The following is a 19,460-nucleotide window of genomic DNA, read 5'->3' on the forward strand; positions in this document are numbered from 1 at the left end:
CCATGTCCTCTCGTATTTATCGTTCCTAATCTAAATGGAAAGAACCTACTCGCATTTACTGTCTATACCCCACATAATTTTGTAAACCTCTATCAAATCTCCCCTCATTCTTCTATGCTCCAAGGAATAAAGTCCCAACCTGTTCAATCTTTCCCTGTAACTCAACTCCTGAAGACCTGGCAACATCCTAGTAAATCTCTGCACTCTTTCAATCTCTCCAGCCTCTCCATGGATACCTCATGTCTGAACTTTCTGAACTAACCTCCGATGTGGGACCTTGTCAAAGGCCTTACTAAAGTTCATGTAGACAACATCCACAGCCTTTCCTTCACCTACTTAGTTGGTAACCACCTCGAAAAACTCTTCAAGATTCATTAAACAAGATCTACCATGCACAAAGCCATACTGACTATCCTTAATCAGCCCTTGGCTGTCCAAATACTTGTAAATCCGATCTCTCAGAACATCTTACAATAATTTACATACTACTGATGTCACGCTCACTGGCCTTTAGTTACCTGGTTTTCTATTGGAGCCTTTTTTAAACAACGGAATAACAAGAACTACCCTCCAATCCTCCGGCACTGCACCCGTGGCTGAAGACATTTTAAATATTTCTGTCAGGGCCCCTGCAATTTCTACACTAGTCTCTCTCAAGGTCTGAGAAAATATCAAGTCAGGCCCGGGGAATTTATCTACCTTTATCTAAGGCAGCAAGCACCTCCTCCTCTTTAATCTACAAATGTTCCATGACACTACTGCTTGTTTCCCTTCCTTCCATATACACTATGCCAGTTTCCTGAGTAAATACCGATGCAAAAAAACTGTTTAAGATCTGCCCCATCTCGTAAGGCTCCACACATAGACGACCACTCTGATCTTCTAGGGGACCAATTTTGTCCCTTACTATCCTTTTACTCTTAATATACTTGTAGAAACACTTCAGGTTTTCCTTCACATTATCTGCCAAAGCCACCTCATGTCTTCTTTTTTTCCTTCCTGATTTCCTTCTTTAGTATTTTCTTACGTTTTCTATACTCTTTAAGTAACTCATTTGCTCTTTGTTGCCTCTACCTGCTATACACTTCTCTCTTTTTCTTAACCAGATCGCCAATATCCCTTAAAAACCAAGGTTCCCTGTGCCTGTTAACTTTGTCTTTAATCCTGGCAGGAAAATGCAAACTCTGCACTCTCAAAATTTCACATTTGGAGGCATTCCACTTACTGAACATATCCTTGTCAGGGGGAGAAAAAAAAAACTTATCCCAATCCACTCTTCCTAGATCCTTTTTCATTTCCACAAAATTGGCCCTTCTCCAATTTAGAACCTCAACTTGAGGACCAGACCCATCCTTATACATAATTAACTTGAAACTAATGACATTATGGTCACTGGACCCAAAATATTCGCCTACACATACTTCTGTCACCTGACCTGTCTGGTTTCCTAACAGGAGATCAAGTATTGCATCCTCTCTCGTAGGTACCTCTATATATTGATTTAGAAAACTTTCCTGAAAACATTTCACAAACTCCAAGCCATCTAGCCTTATTACAGTTTGGGAGTCCCAGTCAATATGTGGAAAGTTAAAATCCCCTACTATTACAACTTCCTGTTTCTTACATCGGTCTACTATCTTTATACAGGTTTGCTCCTCCAATTCTCTCTGACTATTGGGCGGTCTGTAATACACCCCTATTAGTGTGGTCACACCATTCCCGTTCCTCAGCTCCACCCATATGGCCTCTGTAGACAAGCCCTCCGGGCTGTCCTGTCTACGCACAGCTGTGATATTTTCCCTGACTAGTAATGCCACTCCTCCCCCTTTCATCCCTCCCCCTCTATCACGTCTGAAACAACGAATATTTCTATCATGTATAAACCTTAGGTGGGAGGTTATCTTTTTGTAATAATGTATTAAAAATAAATTATAAATTCTACAATGAGAATTACAAATTCTCTTACTGAAGGATTCATATTCAAACAGTATCCAACAAATCAGATTCTTGCATATATGGAAACTGAGATAATTATTTTTGTAAAAATCTCTAACCTGAAGATATTGCAGTAAGTGTGTATGAGAGAGAGAATATTTACTAATTAACTCTTCAAATGTCATCAATCGACCATCACAAAATAAATGATAATAAAAATAAATAAATCTGCAAAAAAAAAAAACAGATCTCCTTAATCACTAAAGATTAAACAAGTTTGGGAGAGAGAACTTAATATGACCTTTGTTAATGAAGATGGTCAATTCTTCTTTAATATGAACCAATCAGTGTTTAATTCAATTTAAAATTGTTCACTGTTACAATTTCACAAAGGAGAGACTATCCAAAATATTTCCTAACATAGACAATTATTGCGATAGGTGTAAAACTGAAGTAGCCACTTTTTCACATATGTTCTGGTCATGTTCTTCATCAAAATCTTTTTGAAAATCTTTATTTTCTACAATTTCTAAAGCTCTGAAAATTAATTTACAACCTAATGTACAAACCTTTGATTGCTGTTTATACATGCAGTCCTCGCATGACCTTTATCCTCCTCCACCTCACTATCTGCTCTAACACTCTGGTTCCCCTCCCTCTGCAAATCTTTTTTACCCCCTCCCCACCCCCCCCCCCCCCAGCAGCACTGGCAAATCTACCCGCAAGGATGTTAGTCCCCCTCCAGTTCAGGGACAAACCGTCCCGTCGGAACAGGCCCCACCTTCCCGGGAACAAAGCCCAATTGTCCAGAAACATGAAGCCCTCCCTCCTGCACCATCTCCTTAGCCACGTATTTAGCTGCACTCTCCGCACATTTATATTTACAGGGACTTTACTCCTGACGCCGGTCCCGGGACCCGACCCGTTTACAGACCCGGAGCGGAACCGGAGCAGATTCTCAGCCATTGGTTTTCATCCCAGGGCGCGAAGAAAGGATAAAGTTTCCCCGTGAATTTATTCCCAGTGAAGGTGTGGAGATGGGACTTGGTCTCCGCGTTGTAAAATGAAACTGTCCCGGACTCGTAACTGAGATAAACTCCCACCCTCCCGGGGATGGGACCGGCAGCGAGACGGGACCCGGGGGAGGGGAGACCGTCCACGTCACAATCCCGATGTAACACGTCACAATCCCGCCCGATGACCCAGAATCCGGTCTCCGGACTCAGTCTGACCCGTCTCTTCCTCTCCACAGACTCTGCGGCGACTCCCAGACACCAGCGCCGATTCCCCGTCATCTCCACCTCCCAGTAATGTCTCCCCGATGTGAATCCCTCCGATCCCAGTACACATTCCCAGTATGTGAATCTCTTCCCGGTGTCAGGGAGATTCCTCCGGGTCCCGGTCCATCTGACACTCTTCCGATCCTCAGACACCTCGAGACCCGGATGCGCCGTTTCCACATCCAGGGTGACAGAGACTGGGGGGAGAAGCAGAGAATTAGAGAGTCCCCGGGGATCGGGGGGAGACTCGGACAGCGCGGCCCCGGGGATCGGGGGGAGACTCGGGCAGCGCGGCCCCGGGGATCGGGGGAGACTCGGACAGCGCGGCCCCGGGGATCGGGGGGAGACTCGGGCAGCGCGGCCCCGGGGATCGGGGGGAGACTCGGACAGCGCGGCCCCGGGGATCGGGGGGAGACTCGGGCAGCGCGGCCCCGGGGATCGGGGGGAGACTCGGACAGCGCGGCCCCGGGGATCGGGGGGAGACTCGGACAGCGCGACCCCGGGGATCGGGGGGAGACTCGGGCAGCGCGGCCCCGGGGATCGGGGGGAGACTCGGGCAGCGCGGCCCCGGGGATCGGGGGGGAGACAGGCAGCGCGGTCCCGGGGATCGGGGGGAGACTCGGACAGCGCGGCCCCGGGGATCGGGGGGGAGACAGGCAGCGCGGCCCCGGGGATCGGGGGGAGACTCGGACAGCGCGGCCCCGGGGATCGGGGGGAGACTCGGACAGCGCGGCCCCGGGGATCGGGGGGAGACTCGGACAGCGCGGCCCCGGGGATCGGGGGGGAGACAGGCAGCGCGGTCCCGGGGATCGGGGGGGAGACAGGCAGCGCGGTCCCGGGGATCGGGGGGAGACTCGGGCAGCGGGGTCCCGGGGATCGGGGGGGGGGGGGGGAGACTCGGGCAGCGGGGTCCCGGGGATCGGGGGGAGGTTTGACCCGACGAAAGCGGGTGGACAACTAATGTCTCCCCAAGGGTTTTCCACTGAACAGGGAAACATCCTCCCTGACTCCTGCCTGTTGACCCCTGAAAGAATTTTGTGTTTCCATGAGATCTCCTCTCATTCTTCAAAACTGGGAACAGAGAACATAGAATCGGACAGCACAGGAACAGACCCGTCATACAATGTTCACATTCATTTGTGAGTGTGAAGTGGGGGAGTGTGATGGTTTGAGACAGTAAAGGAGGTGATAATGGGAACCAGTAGGGGAGAGATGAATGGCAGATTGAACCAGGAGGGGGAGGGGTGGAAACCCCGTGGGTGAACTGTGTGTCTAGAGTTAATGAGAAGCTAGAGGGGGCAAAGATGGCAGGTGAGGATGACTTTGTCCCCTTTCCCACAACCCCATCCCCCGCAGCCCCTCATTAGGACAGGGGATGAATTTGCAGAGACCCTTAAGCAACACAGGTCCTGATGAAGTGTTTCAGTCTGAACTGTGGACTGTTTACTCTTTTCCATAGAAACTTCCCGGCCTGCTGTTCCCCCAACAATTTGTGTGTGTTACTCTGCTTTAAATATACTCAATTATTTGGCCTCCACAGTTGCCTGTGGCAGATTCACTATCCTGTGGATAAAGGAATTCCTCCTCATCTCTGTCCTAAATGGACATCCCTATAGTCGGAGGCTGTGCTTACTGTTCTCGACCCACCCACATCCTCCCAACATCAACTCTCTCCAGACAGGTGTCAGAGAGATCTGGCGAGACCCTTCATCAGGACCTGTGTAGCTTGGATTACCAGCATCTGCAGATTTTCTCCTGTTTGATTTTTAAAGCAGAAGTTAATAAGTAAACATCTTGATTAGTCAGAATCTCAAAAGTTATGGGGAGGAGGCGGGAGAATAGGGTTGATGGGGATAATAAATCAGCTATTCTGCTAAACTCCCGTGAGTACAGGCCCAGAACCATCAAACACTACTCATATGTTAACACTTTCATTCCCGGAATCATTCTTCTGAATCTTCTGGACCCCCTCCAATGCTAGTACATGTTTTCCGATAGAGGAGACCCAAAACTGCTCACAATACTCCAAGTGTGGTCTGATCAATGCCTTATAAAACCTCAGAATTACATCCTTGCTCTTGTATTCTAATCCTCTCGAAATGAAAGCAAACATTGAGTTTGCCAATCTTACCACTGACACAAACTGCAAGTTAACCTTCAGGGAATCCTGCACAAGGACACCCATGTCCCTTTGCACCTCTGATTTTTGAATTTCGCCCTGTTTACAGAATTGTCTATGTGTTTAATTCCTTCGACCAAAGTCGTACCTGCCTAAGTTTGTACCTGCCAAACTCTACCTGTGCTACAAGATCCTTATTCCGTATACTGGTACATTCAAATAGGACCATAAGTCAAAGCAGCAGAAGCCGGCCATTCGGTCGATTGAATCTGCTCCGCCATTTTATCATGAGCTGATCCATTCTCCCATTTTCCCACTCCCCCACCTTCTCACCATGACCTTTGATGCCCTGGCTACTCACATACCTATCAATCTCTGTCTTAAATACACCCAATGACTTGGTCTCCACTGCCGCAAGAAATTCACAGATTCACCACCCTCTGGCTAAAAAAATTTCTTCGCATCTCCGTTCTGAATGGGCGCCCTTCAATCCTTAAGTCATGCTCTCTCGTACTAAACTCCCCCACCATGGGAAACAACTTTGCCACATCCACTCTGTCCATGCCTTTTAACGTTCAAAATGTTTCTGTGAGGTTCCCCTTCATTCTTCTAAACGCCACGGAGTACAGTCTAAGAGCGGTCAAATGGTCCTCATATTAACCCTCTCATTCCCGGAATCATTCTAGTGAATCTTCTCTGAACCCTCTCCATTGTCAGAACATCCTTTCTTAAATAAGGAGCCCAAAACTGCACACAGTTCCAAGTGAGGTCTTACCAGTTCCTTATAGAGCCTCAACATCACATCCCTGCTCCTATACTCTATTCCTCTAGAAATGAATGCCAACATTGCATTCGCCTTCTTCACCACCGACTCAACCTGGAGGTTAACCTTAAGGGTATCCTGCACGAGCACTCCCAAGTCCCGTTGCATCTCAGAACTTTGAATTCTCTCTCCATTTAAATAATAGTCTGCCGTTTATTTCTTCTACCAACGTGCATGACCACACACTTTTCAACATTGTATTTCATTTGCCACTTCTTTGACCATTCTCCTAGTCTATCCAAGTCTCTCTACAGACTCTCTGTTTCCTCAGCACTACCGGCCCCTCCACTTATCTTTGTATCATCAGCAAACTTAGCCACAAAGCCATCTATTCCATAATCAAAATCGTTGATATACAACGTAAAAAGAAGTGGCCCCAACACGGACCCCTGTGGAACACTACTGGTAACCGGCAGCCAACCAGAATGGGATCCTTTATTTCCACTCTGTTTCCTGCCAATCAGCCAACGCTCTATCCACATATGTAAATTTCCAGTAATTCCATGGGCTCTTATCTTGTTTAGCAGCCTCATGTGCAGCACCTTGTCAAAGGCCTTCTGAAAATCCAAATACACAACATCCACTGCATCTCCCTTGTCTAGCCTACTTGTAATCTCCTCAAAAAATTTCAATGGGTTTGTCAGGCAGGATTTTCCTTCAAGGAAACCATGCTGAGTTTGGCCTATCTTGTCATATGCCTCCAGGTACTCGGTAACCTCATCCTTGACAATTGACTCCAATAACTGCCCAACCACCGATGTCAAGCTAACAGGTCTATAATTTACTTTTTGCTTCCTTGCCCCCTTCTTAAATACCAGAGTGGCATTTTCAATCTTCCACTCCTCCGGAACCATTGCCAGAGTCTACTGACTTTTGAAAGATCATTGCTAATGCCTCCGCGATCTCCACAGCTACTTCCTTCAAAACTCAAGGGTGCATTCCATCTGGTCCTGGAGATTTATCTACCCTCAGACTATTCAGCTTCCTGAGTACTTTCTCTGTCGTAATTGTGACTGCGCACACTTCTCTTCCCTGACACCCTTGAGTGTCCGGTATACCGCCGATATATTCCTCAGTGAGGACTGATGCAAATACTCGTTCAGTTCCTCAGCCATCTCCTTATCTCCCATTACAATTTCTCCAGCATCATTTTCTATCGGTCCTTTTGTAAGCTTTTAAAAACTTCCCAATCCTCTGTCCTCCCACTAATTTTTGCTTCCTTGAATGCCCTCTCCTTTGCTTTTACTTTGGCTTTCACTTCTCTTGTCAGCCACGGTCGCATCCTTTTTCCATCCGAAAATTTCTTCTTTTTTGGAATATATCTGTATTGCACCTTCCTCACTTCTCGCATAAACTCCAGCCACTGCTGCTCTGCCATCCTCCCGCTAGTGTCCCTTTCCAGTCAAATTTGGCCAGTTCCTCTCTCGTGCCACTGTAATTTCCTTTACTCCACTGAAATACCGACACATCGGATTTCGGCTTCTCTTTCTCAAATTTCACGGTGAACTCAGTCATGTTACGATCACTGTCTCCTAACGGTTCCTTCACCTCAATCTCTCTAATCACCTCTGGTTCATTACACAATATCCAATCCAGTACCTCTGATCCCGTAGTGGGCTCAACAACAAGCTGTTCTGAAAAGCCATCCCGTAGACATTCTACAAATTCTCTGTCTTGAGATCCAGTGTTGACCTGATTTTCCCAATCCACTCGCATGTTAAAATCCCCCACAATTATCATAACACTGCCCTTCTGGCAAGCCTTTTCTATTTCCTGTTGTAATTTGTAGTCCACCTCACTGCAGCTGTTATGAGGCCGGTAGATAACTGCCATCAGGGTCCTTTTACCCCTGCGATTTCTTAGCTCAACTCATAAAGATTCTTCCGATCCTATGTCACCTCTTTCTAATGATTTATTATCATTTCTTACCAATAAAGCCACGCCACCCCCTCTGCCTACCTGCCTATCCTTCCGATACACCGTGTATCCTTGGACGTTCAGCTCTCAGAGACATGCATCCTTTAGCCACGTCTCAGTGATGGCCACAAAATTATACCTGCCAATCTGTAGCTGTACGACAAGATCATCCACCTTATTCCTTATGCTGTGTGTATTTAAGTTTAACACCTTAGGCCCAGTATTTGGTACTTTTTGTTTTGATTGCACTGCAACTCATCCCAGTGGCTGCAAATTTGCCGCATCACCTTCCTGTCCTTCCTGACATCTTTACTGCTCACTATCTTAGATTTATTTCTGTTTTCCCCCTCCTCCACTCTATCATTCCGGTTTCCCATCCCCCTGCCAAATTAGTTTAAACCCTTCCTAACAGCTCTATTAAACATTCCCGCTATGATATTGATCCCCTTCGGGTTCAGGTGTAACCTGTCCTTTTCGAAGAGGTAATACATCCCCCTGAAGAGATCCCAATGATCCAAGAATCTGAAGCCCTGACCCCTGCACCAGTCTCTCAGCCACGCATTCATCTGCCTGATCCTACTATTCTTGCCCTCGCTAGCACGTGGCACAGGTAGCAATCCTGAGCTTACTACCCTGGAGGTCCTGCTTCTCAGCTCCCTTCCTAACTCCCGGAAATCTCTCTTCAGGACCTCCTCCCTTTTCCTCTCTATGTCATTGGTACCAACATGAACCAAGACAGCTGGCTGCTCGCCCTCTCCCTTCAGGATATTCTGGACCCGATTCGAGACATCCCGTACCCTGGCACCCGGGAGGCAGCACACCATGCGGGTATCTCTACCAGGCTCACAGAATCTCCTGTCTGTTCCCCTGACTATGGAATCCCCTATGACTACCGCATTCCTCTTCCCCTCCTTCCCTCCTGCACAACAGCGCCAGGCTCAGTGCCAGAGACCCGGTCACCGTGGCCGTCCCCTGTCAGGTCATCCCCCTCAACAGCATCCAAAACGATATACTTGTTGCTGAGGAGGGCAGCCACAGGGGTGCTCTCCACTATCCGGGCATTTCCCTTCCCTCTCCTGACAGTCACCCAGTTTTCTGACCCCTGTAGCCTAGGGATGACTACCTCCCTGTAGCTCCTGTCTATCACCTCTTCATTTTCTCTAATAAGCAGTAGGTCATCAAGTTGCAGCTCCAGATCCCTAACACGGTCTCCGAGGAGCTGAATCTCGGTTCACCTGGTGCAGATGTGGCTATCAGGGAGGCTGGAGGTCTCCCAGGATTCCCACATCTGACACCCTGAACAAAGCACTAACCCTGCAGACAACCTACCTAATTCTACAGGAATGAAACAAAGAAAGATAGGTCTACTCACCCACTTACTTCGCCAAACACACGAACTTTTTAAACCGTTAGCTAATGTGCCCTGCTGTTCCCCCATCCATCCGGGCCGATTTGCCAAGGGGAGAAAAAGAGTCGGTGCCTCGCTCTCGACTCTTCCCGTTTCCGCCTAAGCCCGTTGAGCCAAAGCCCTACACTCTGCTGCCACCCACTCCGCTGCCCGCTGTATAGGGTGGTCATCTTTTTAAACTCTCCGCGCTGTCCTGCGCAGTCTCGCCGTTCTTGTACGCCAAGTTTTTTACAGAACTGCCTTTCTTCAGAATTTAGCTCCCACGCCGCCCTTCTTGTCCCAATCTAAAAAAAACACCTTCAGTCGTGTATTCATCAGCCTATTCCACACTGTCCACAGGAAATTCAGCAAGGCCTTTGATGTCGATGATAGACCACACTCGGAGCATTGTCTGCATTTCCAGTTCCCGAGTATGGGGAGGATGTCATTACACTGGACAGGAGGCTTCAGGAGGATGTTACCAGGACTGGGGGCTTGGGTTAAAAACAGAGAGTGGATAAGCTTGGGCTATTCAGCTGTCGTGTAGGATGTTCAGGTATGACCCCTTATTGAGGTAAATAATTCATAAGGGGCTTAAATAGCATTTCTTTTTCCAAGATATGGGAGTACAGAACCAGAGGCCTCAGATTGAAAGTGAGATGGGAAATTTTTCTGAGTGGTCTATCGGGTAACATTCTCATAGAGAGGGAGGTTGGTAAATGGAATTTACCATCAGACGCTGTACAAACAGGTAAAAATAAAAGATTTTAAAATAAATTTGGGCAGGTACACAGATGGGAAATGGTTAGAGGGATGGGGGTGGGGGGTGCAAACACACACAAATGGTCCATGCTCAAGAAGACATCTTAGTCTTGCAGATTGATGAAGTGGGCCGTGGGTTCAACATCCGTTAAACCCTCCCAGATCATCCTCCTGAGGAATCTCACCCCGGAGTCTGTCTGTGAAGTGTTGATGTGACATCACGTCAGAGGGCAGCTCAGTGCCACAGAACAGACAGACTGGGTAAGGACGGAAGATTTCAATCCTAAATGGGAATGTGTGCCTATTTCTGTGGCCGTGTGTCACACTTGACTGAGTTGTTTAAATGAATAAATGACTTTCTCTGAAGAGATTGGTTTCCAGGTTACTGAGGGAAATAACAACGTACATTGCTGAGGCTCTGACTACAATCTGCCAGTCCTTCCTGTGTATGTGTGTGAGGGAGCTTTGCCAGGCCGGTTATGCTGTGTGTGCTTCTCCCGAGATGAAATCTTGACCCATGTCAATGCTTGTTGGTGTGTCCGAGCTCATTCTCACAATGCTTCAATGTAGTGGTCTGATCACCATAAGACATAGGAGCAGAATTAGGCCATTTGTCCATCGAGCCTGCTCTGCCATTCAATCATGGCTGATCCTTTTTTTCCCTCCTCAGCCCCACTCCCTGGCCTTCTCCCCGTAACATTTGATGCTGTGTCCAATCTAGAACCTATCAAGCTCTGCCTTAAATACACCCAACAAGTTCCACAAATTCACCAGCCGCTGGCTCAAATTTCTTCGCATCTGTTTTAAATAGACCCCCCTCTATCTTGAGGCTGTGCCCTCTTGTCCTAGACTCCACCACCATGGGAAACATCCTTTCCACATCTACTCTGTCTAGGCCTTTCAAAATTCGAAAGGTTTCAATGAGATCCCCCCTCATCTTTCTAAATTCCAGCGAGTACAGACACAGAGTTATCAAACGTTCCTTGTATGATAACCCTTTCATTCCTGGAATCATCCTTATGAAATGAACCTTCTGCAATGCCAGCACATCTTTTCTTAGATGAGGAGCCCAAAACTGTTCACAATACTCAAGGTGAGGCTTCACCAGTGCCTTATAAAGCCTCAGCATCACATCCTTGCTCTTGAATTGAATGCTAACATTGGATTTGCCTTCCTCACCACTGACTCTACCTGCAAGTTAACCTTTAGGGTGTCTGCAGAATGACTACTAAGTCCATTTTCAACTCAGCTTTTTGGGTTTTCTCCCCATTTGAAAAAAAATATCTGCACATTATTTCTACGACCACAGTGCATGGCCATGCATTGCCCAACATTGTATATCATTTGCCACTTTCTTTCCCATTCTCCTCATCCAAGTCCTTGTCCAGCCTAACTGTTTCCTCAACACTACCAGCCCCTCCACCAATCTTCGTTATCATATGCAAACTTGGAAACAAAGCCATCTACTCTAGGACAAGAGGGTATGACTTCATGATTGAAGGACGTCCTTTTAGAACTGAGATGCGGAGAAACTACTTTATTCAGTGTGTGGAAAATCTATGGAATTTGTTGCCACAAGTGGCTGTTAAGGCCAAGTCATATTTATGGCAGAGATAGATAGGTTCTTGATTAGCCAGGGCATCAAAGGGTATAGGGTGAAAGCAGGGGAGTGGGGATGACCGGAAGAATTAGATCAGCCCATGACTGAATGGTGGAGTAGACTCGATGGGCCAAATGGCCTACTTCTGCTCCTATATCTTATGGTCTGTTCCATCAGCTAAATCTTGATATACAGCATAAAATGAAGGTGTCCTAACACTGACCCCTGTGGAACACGAGTCAGTGGCAGCCAACCAGAAAACCTTTACTCTCATTCGCTGTTTCCTACCAATCAGCCAATGTTCTAACCATGCCTGTAACTTTTCTGTAATACCATGCCGTCTTAACCTGGTTACCACCTTCATGTGTGGTACCTTGTCAAAGGCCTTCCGAGATTCCAAATATACAACATCCACTACATCCCCTTTATCGATCCTGCTTGTAATCTCCTCAAAGAATCCCAACAGGTTTGTCAGGCAGGATATTCCCTTAACGAAGCCATGCTGACTTGTCCTATCTTGTCCAGTGTCACCAAGTATTCCATAACCTCATACTTAACAACTGACTCCAGCTTCTTCCCAACCACAGAGGTGAGGCTAACTGGTCAATAATTTCCTTTCTGTTGCCTTCCTCCTTACTTAAAGGGCTAAGTGACATTTGCCATTTTCCAGCCCTCTGGCACCATGCCAGGGTCCAGTGATTTTTGAAAGATCATTTGAAATGCCTCCATAATTTCTACTGCAACCTCTTTCAGAACACTAGGGTGCAGTTCATCTGGTCCGCGTGACTTATGTACCTTTAGTTCTTTCAACTTTTTGAGCACCTTCTCCCTTGTAACAGTAACTGCACTCACTTCTCTTCCCTCGCACTCTTCAACACCGGGCACAGTGCGAGTGTCCTCCACCTTCTCCTTTGTAACAGTAACTGCACTCACTTCTCTTCCCTCGCACCATTCAACACCGGGCACAGTGCGAGTGTCCTCCACCTTCTCCTTTGTAACAGTAACTGCACTCACTTCTCTTCCCTCGCACTCTTCAACACCGGGCACAGTGCGAGTGTCCTCCACCTTCTCCTTTGTAACAGTAACTGCACTCACTTCTCTTCCCTCGCACTCTTCAACACCGGGCACAGTGCGAGTGTCCTCCACCTTCTCCTTTGTAACAGTAACTGCACTCACTTCTCTTCCCTCGCACTCTTCAACACCGGGCACAGTGCGAGTGTCCTCCACCTTCTCCTTTGTAACAGTAACTGCACTCACTTCTCTTCCCTCGCACTCTTCAACACCGGGCACAGTGCTAGTGTCTTCCACGGTGAAGACTGGTGCAAAATATTTGGTTTATCTGCCATCTCTTTATCCCGCGTTATTATATATCCGGCCTCATTTTCTAGTGGTCCTATATCCACTCTCATCTCTGTTTTTTTTTACAATACTTGAAAAACAATTTGATATTGTTTGCTAACTTGTTTTACAAAGACCGGTGTGTAAAAAGGGCCTGAAGGATCTTTGGAGACCAGAGTCACCCCAACCACAAACTGTACCAGTTGCTACCATCCGGGATACGGTACTGCAGCATAAAAGCCAGGAGCAACAGGCTCCGGGACAGCTTCTTCAACCAGGCCATCAGACTGATTAACTCATGCTGAGACAACTGTATTTCTCTGTTATATTGACCAGCCTGTTGTACATAATATTCATCATAAATTACTATAAATAGCACATTGCACATTTAGATGGAGACATAACATAAAGATTTTTAATCCTCATGTATATGAACGATGTAAGTAATAAAGTCAATTCAATTCAAATCGATTTCTTGTTTATTTTTTCCCACCCAATCATCCTCTTAGTTCCTCTCTGTAGATATTTAAAAGCTTCCCAATCCTCTGTCTTCCTGCTAATTTTTGTTTAGTTGTATGCCCTCTCTTTTGCCTTTACATTAACTTGTCTTCCCTTGTCAGCCACGGTTTTACTATTTTGACATTTGAGTATTTATTTATTTTTGGAATACATCTATCCTTCACCTTTCTTACTTCCCCAGAAACTGACACCATTTCTGCTCTGCTCTCATCCCTGCCAGCATCTCCTTCCAATTTGCTTTGGCCAACTCCTCTCTCAGACCACTGGAATTTCTTTTACTCCTCTGAAATACTACAATGTCAGACTTTAATTTCTCCTTATCAAATATCAAGTTGAACTCAGTCATGTTGTGAGCACTGCTTCCTAAGGTTTCTTTTAACTACTCACCTCTGGTTCAATGCATAACACCCAATCCAGTAGAGCTGTTCCCCGAGTAGACTCAACGACAAACTGCTCTAGAAAGCCATCACATTGCATTCAACAAACTCACTCTCTTGAGATCCTTTACCAACCTGATTTTCCCAATTGACCTGCATGTTGAAATCTCCCATGATTATCATAACATTGTCCTTTTCATCAGCCTTTTCTATTTCCAGTTGTAATCTGTGGGCCTCAACCCACTGACTGTTGGGAGGCCTGTATATGACTGGTGTCAGTGTCATTTTTACTTTTGCAGTTCCTTACCTCAACCCAGAAGATTCAACATCTTCCAATCTTATGTCACATCTTGCTGCTGATTTACCAGCAGAGCCACACCACCCCATCAGCCTTCCTTCCTTCCTCCGATACATTGTGTAACCTTGGACATTCAGCTCCCAACTACAACCGTCCTTCAGCCACGATTCCGTGATGGCCACAACATCATACCTGACAATCTGTAATAGTGCAACAAGATCATCCACCTTATTTCTCATACTCCATGCATTGAGATATAACACTTTGTGTACTGTATCTGCTACCCTTTTTAATTCTGCATCCCTAATGCACTGATACTCATCCTGCTGGCTGCAATTTTGTCCGCGCATCTGTCCGCCCTATCTGACAGTCTGACTGCACGCTGTCTTTGCATTTTTATCATCAGTCCTATCCAGAGTCCCTTCACTCTCGTTCCCACCCCACTGCCAAATTAGTTGAAACCCTCCCTAACAGCTCTATCGAACCTCTCTCAGAGAATATTGTTCCCCCTCGGGTTCAGGTGCAACCTGTCACTTTTGAACAGGTCATACTTCCCCCAGAAGAGATCCCAATGATCCAAGAAGCTGAAGCTCTGCCCCCTGCACCAGCTTCTCAGCCACACATTCAGGAGGGGGTGGGGTGAAGACCTGTGTCAGTCAGAGTCTGCACTCCCAGCTCACAAAGGACTTGTGTATTTCCCTGACAATCCCGGTCACCACACTGATACCTGCTTTTATTCCCTACAATATTATCGTCAGTATTAAATTCCCAGCTCCTGTGGAAGGATTCAAATTCATGTTTTGGCGTGTTAGTGCAGTGTGCCTGGGATCAGGACACAGTGGTTCATCTGCCAGTCCCGTGTATTGGTTGTATTGTGACCCTGTGCTGGTGTGTTCAGGGGTCTGACTTCTCCAGCTGACCATGTGACAGTGATCGCTCCCAGTCGGTGGGGTTGATGTGGAATAAACTTTGGTTCCCCTTAATTATAATTATAAATATAGGTTCTCCTCCTATAATTATAGACAATCCTTGCTTCAAATTAGAACGCAACTGAACAAGGAGAAATGAATCTTTGTAAGTTTTACCTCGGTTAATGGCATCAAGTGTTTCTCTCAGCACTGTGTTCAACAAATAGAGGTGATCAAATTTTTCAACCGGTAGGGCCTCATCTGTCACTGACAATTCCTGGACATCATCATTAATCCTGTAAATATTAAACTGCTGGTTATGAACTGCAATTTTGAACTATACAGGTTTTCACAAAAAAGTATGTCCTACCTCCTGTTCCAATGAGCTTCCTCCTGAAATAAATCAAACACAAATCTGATTAGACTTGGACTTACTGTCCACATCCTGAATTTCATCCAAATCATTACAAGGTGTTGAAAATTCCCACTCACACACATGGACAATAGAGAACCACGGGGTAAATGACAGGGAAAGTTTCTGAATGTCAGACCATTACTAAGAGGATGAAACTTACAGGGAAGACAGGACAGGTTGTCCATTTTCATCTGGATATGATATCAGGGTGACAAGATGGAGGAATTTAAGATCAGTGATGGATTTAATTGTGAGAGGTGGGGGGTGAAGTACCTCTCTTTATGGGAAGAATTGTGGGAGGTGAAATTCCAGATTGATTTTAATAAATCCCATAAGAAATTTAGTGAAGTGGAACTCGCTGCCACAGGAGTGGTTGAAGCGGAACAGCAGAGATTGAATGTAATGGGGAAACTGGATAAACACGTGAGCGACCATCGAGTTCGGTGCTGTGTTGCTGGGTGTGGTGAGTATGTGGGAGGAGAATTTTGAAGCAGGGAAATTGATAGAAGATGATGGACCGAATGGCCTGTTTCTGATGGAGACTGGACGAGATGTACCCCAGGCCACTGTGGGAGGAGATTGTTTCTGATGGAGAGCGAACGAGATGTACCCCAGGCCACTGTGGGAGGAGATTATTTCTGATGGAGACCGGACGAGATGTACCCCAGGCCACTGTGGGAGGAGATTGTTTCTGATGGAGACCGGACGAGATGTACCCCAGGCCACTGTGGGAGGAGATTGTTTCTGATGGAGACCGGACGAGATGTACCCCAGGCCACTGTGGGAGGAGATTGTTTCTGATGGAGACCGGACGAGATGTACCCCAGGCCACTGTGGGAGGAGATTGTTTCTGATGGAGACCGGACGAGATGTACCCCAGGCCACTGTGGGAGGAGATTGTTTCTGATGGAGACCGGACGAGATGTACCCCAGGCCACTGTGGGAGGAGATTGTTTCTGATGGAGACCGGACGAGATGTACCCCAGGCCACTGTGGGAGGAGATTGTTTCTGATGGAGACCGGACGAGATGTACCCCAGGCCACTGTGGGAGGAGATTGTTTCTGATGGAGACCGGACTAGATGTACCCCAGGCCACTGTGGGAGGAGATTGTTTCTGATGGAGACCGGACGAGATGTACCCCAGGCCACTGTGGGAGGAGACTGTTTCCGATGGAGACCGGACGAGATGTACCCCAGGCCACTGTGGGAGGAGATTGTTTCTGATGGAGACCGGACGAGATGTACCCCAGGCCACTGTGGAAGGAGATTGTTTCTGATGGAGACCGGACGAGATGTACCCCAGGCCACTGTGGGAGGAGATTGTTTCTGATGGACAGCGGACGAGATGTACCCCAGGCCACTGTGGGATGAGATTGTTTCTGATGGAGACCGGACAAGATGTACCCCAGGCCACTGTGGGAGGAGATTGTTTCTGATGGAGACCGGACGAGATGTACCCCAGGACACTGTGGAAGGAGATTGTTTCTGATGGAGACCGGACGAGATGTACTACAGGCCACTGTGGGAGGAGATTGTTTCTGATGGAGACCGGACGAGATGTACCCCAGGCCACTGTGGGAGGAGATTGTTTCTGATGGAGACCGGACGAGATGTATCCCAGGCCACTGTGGGAGGAGATTGTTTCTGATGGAGACCGGATGAGATGTACCACAGGCCACTGTGGGAGGAGATTGTTTCTGATGGAGACCGGACAAGATGTACCCCAGGCCACTGTGGGAGGAGATTGTTTCTGATGGAGACCGGACGAGATGTACCCCAGGACACTGTGGAAGGAGATTGTTTCTGATGGAGACCGGACGAGATGTACCCCAGGCCACTGTGGGAGGAGATTGTTTCTGATGGAGACCGGACGAGATGTACCCCAGGACACTGTGGGAGATTGTTTCTGATGGAGACCGGACGAGATGTACCCCAGGACACTGTGGGAGGAGATTGTTTCTGATGGAGACCGGACGAGATGTACCCCAGGCCACTGTGGGAGGAGATTGTTTCTGATGGAGACCGGACGAGATGTACCCCAGGCCACTGTGGGAGGAGATTGTTTCTAAAGGAGACCAGATGAGATGTACCCCAGGCCACTGTGGGAGGAGATAGTTTCTAAAGGAGACCGGACGAGATGTACCCCAGGCCACTGTGGGAGGAGATTGTTTCTATAGGAGACCGGATGAGATGTACCCCAGGCCACTGTGGGAGGAGATTGCTGAGCCTCTGGTGATTATCTTTGCATCATCAATGGGGACCAGAGGTTCCAGTGGATTGGAGGGATGCAGAGGTCATTCCCTTATTCAAGAAAGGGAGGAGAGATAGCCCAGAAAATTATAGACCAGTAAGTGTTACTTCAGTGGTTGGTAAGTTGATGGAGAAGATCCTGAGAGGCAGGATTTATGAACATTTGGAGAGGCATAATATGATCAGGTATAGTCAGCATGGCTTTGTCAAAGGCAGGTCGTTCCTTATGACCCTGATTGAATTTTTTGAGGATGTGACAAAACACATTGATGAACGTAGAACAGTAGATGTAGAGTATATGGATTTCAGCAAGGGATCCAAGGGGACATTGATTTGTTCAACCAGAATTGGCTTGTCCACAGAAGACAAAGTGTGGTTGTAGACAGGTCATATTCTGCATGGAGGTTGGTGCCTCAGGGATCTGTTGTGGGACCCCTTCTCTTTGTGATTATTATAAATGCCCTGGATGAGGAAATGGAGGGATGCGTTAGTAAATTTGCTGATGACACAAATGCTGGGGATGTTGTGGATAGTGTGGAGGGCTGTCAGAGTTTACAGCAGGACATCGATAGGATGAAAACTGGGCTGAGAAGTGGCAGTTTGGAGTTCAACCCAGATAAGTGTGAGGTGGTTCACTTGGTAGGTCAAATAAGATGGCAGAATATGGTATTAATGGTAAGACTCTTGGCAGTGTGGAGGATCAGTTGTCTGGTGAAAAACAGTTTACTGCCATTTGTAAATGCTGTGTCTAGGAGCGACGCATCTGTTTTCTGTCTTTGATTGCCCTGTCTGCATTGTGTTCTGTTACGTGATTGTTATGGTAACTAGTCACGCGTGTGGGGTGTGGTAATAGTGAAGGGAATAAGTTACGTATTCGTGCTTTGTTCTGGGCAGTCTTGAGCTGAGGACGGATGGATATCATATCGTTTGTTAACCGCTTTGTTGCTGATTAATTTACGATTAATTACGCTGAAGTTTCATTGCTTCATGATTGTCTGTTGCAGATAAAGGATCGAATACAAATCTTCGACATTTTGGAAGGTGATTATTCGTGTGATTGACGTGTGCGTCATACAGGTCGAACAATCTGTGTGAGATCACCAGCAGCGGCAATTGATTTGTTAGAATTGGCCGCTGTGCTGTGTTTATTTCAAATATACCACTGTTCATTTAGTGCCCTTTGACAGAAACAAATTGAAATGTAATCCCTCACCTTGAGAAATATCACACCGTCTTTTTGATCCATCTGTTCCTTTAACTTAGTGATTTCCTCCTGAATAATCCTTATATTCTCTTGGAGAGCTAGAAGATTTTTCTCCATTTTGTCGAGAATCCTCTTCTCTTCTTCTTTGAGATCCCTGAGTAAGCTCTGCTCTATCTCAGTGATAATCTGGCGCAGTTCAGCAAACTGGGATGTGATGTAGGTCTGAATGCTGGGTGACTGTTTCTGTCAAATGAAAGTGAAGATTAATTTACTGTATTGCTGTGTTGTATTTCCTGATGACATTAAGGAGACCATTTGGTCCATTAA

The 19,460-nt window shown here is 46.8% G+C and overlaps 1 protein-coding gene across 1 annotated transcript; it reads right to left on the reverse strand.

The window, feature by feature from the left end:
• Positions 1–2,769: 2,769 nt before the first annotated feature.
• LOC140724451 (E3 ubiquitin-protein ligase TRIM39-like) lies at positions 2,770–19,249 on the reverse strand. Its single transcript, XM_073038903.1, has 4 exons — positions 19,143–19,249; positions 15,634–15,656; positions 15,441–15,559; positions 2,770–3,412 (listed from the first exon to the last, which is right to left on the reverse strand). The coding sequence occupies exons 1-4, from the start codon at positions 19,173–19,175 to the stop codon at positions 2,862–2,864; spliced, it is 726 nt and encodes a 241-aa protein (XP_072895004.1). The 5' UTR covers positions 19,176–19,249; the 3' UTR covers positions 2,770–2,861.
• Positions 19,250–19,460: the final 211 nt, after the last annotated feature.

This window comes from Hemitrygon akajei, unplaced genomic scaffold, assembly GCF_048418815.1.
Source record: "Hemitrygon akajei unplaced genomic scaffold, sHemAka1.3 Scf000222, whole genome shotgun sequence".
Classification (NCBI taxonomy): domain Eukaryota; kingdom Metazoa; phylum Chordata; class Chondrichthyes; order Myliobatiformes; family Dasyatidae; genus Hemitrygon; species Hemitrygon akajei.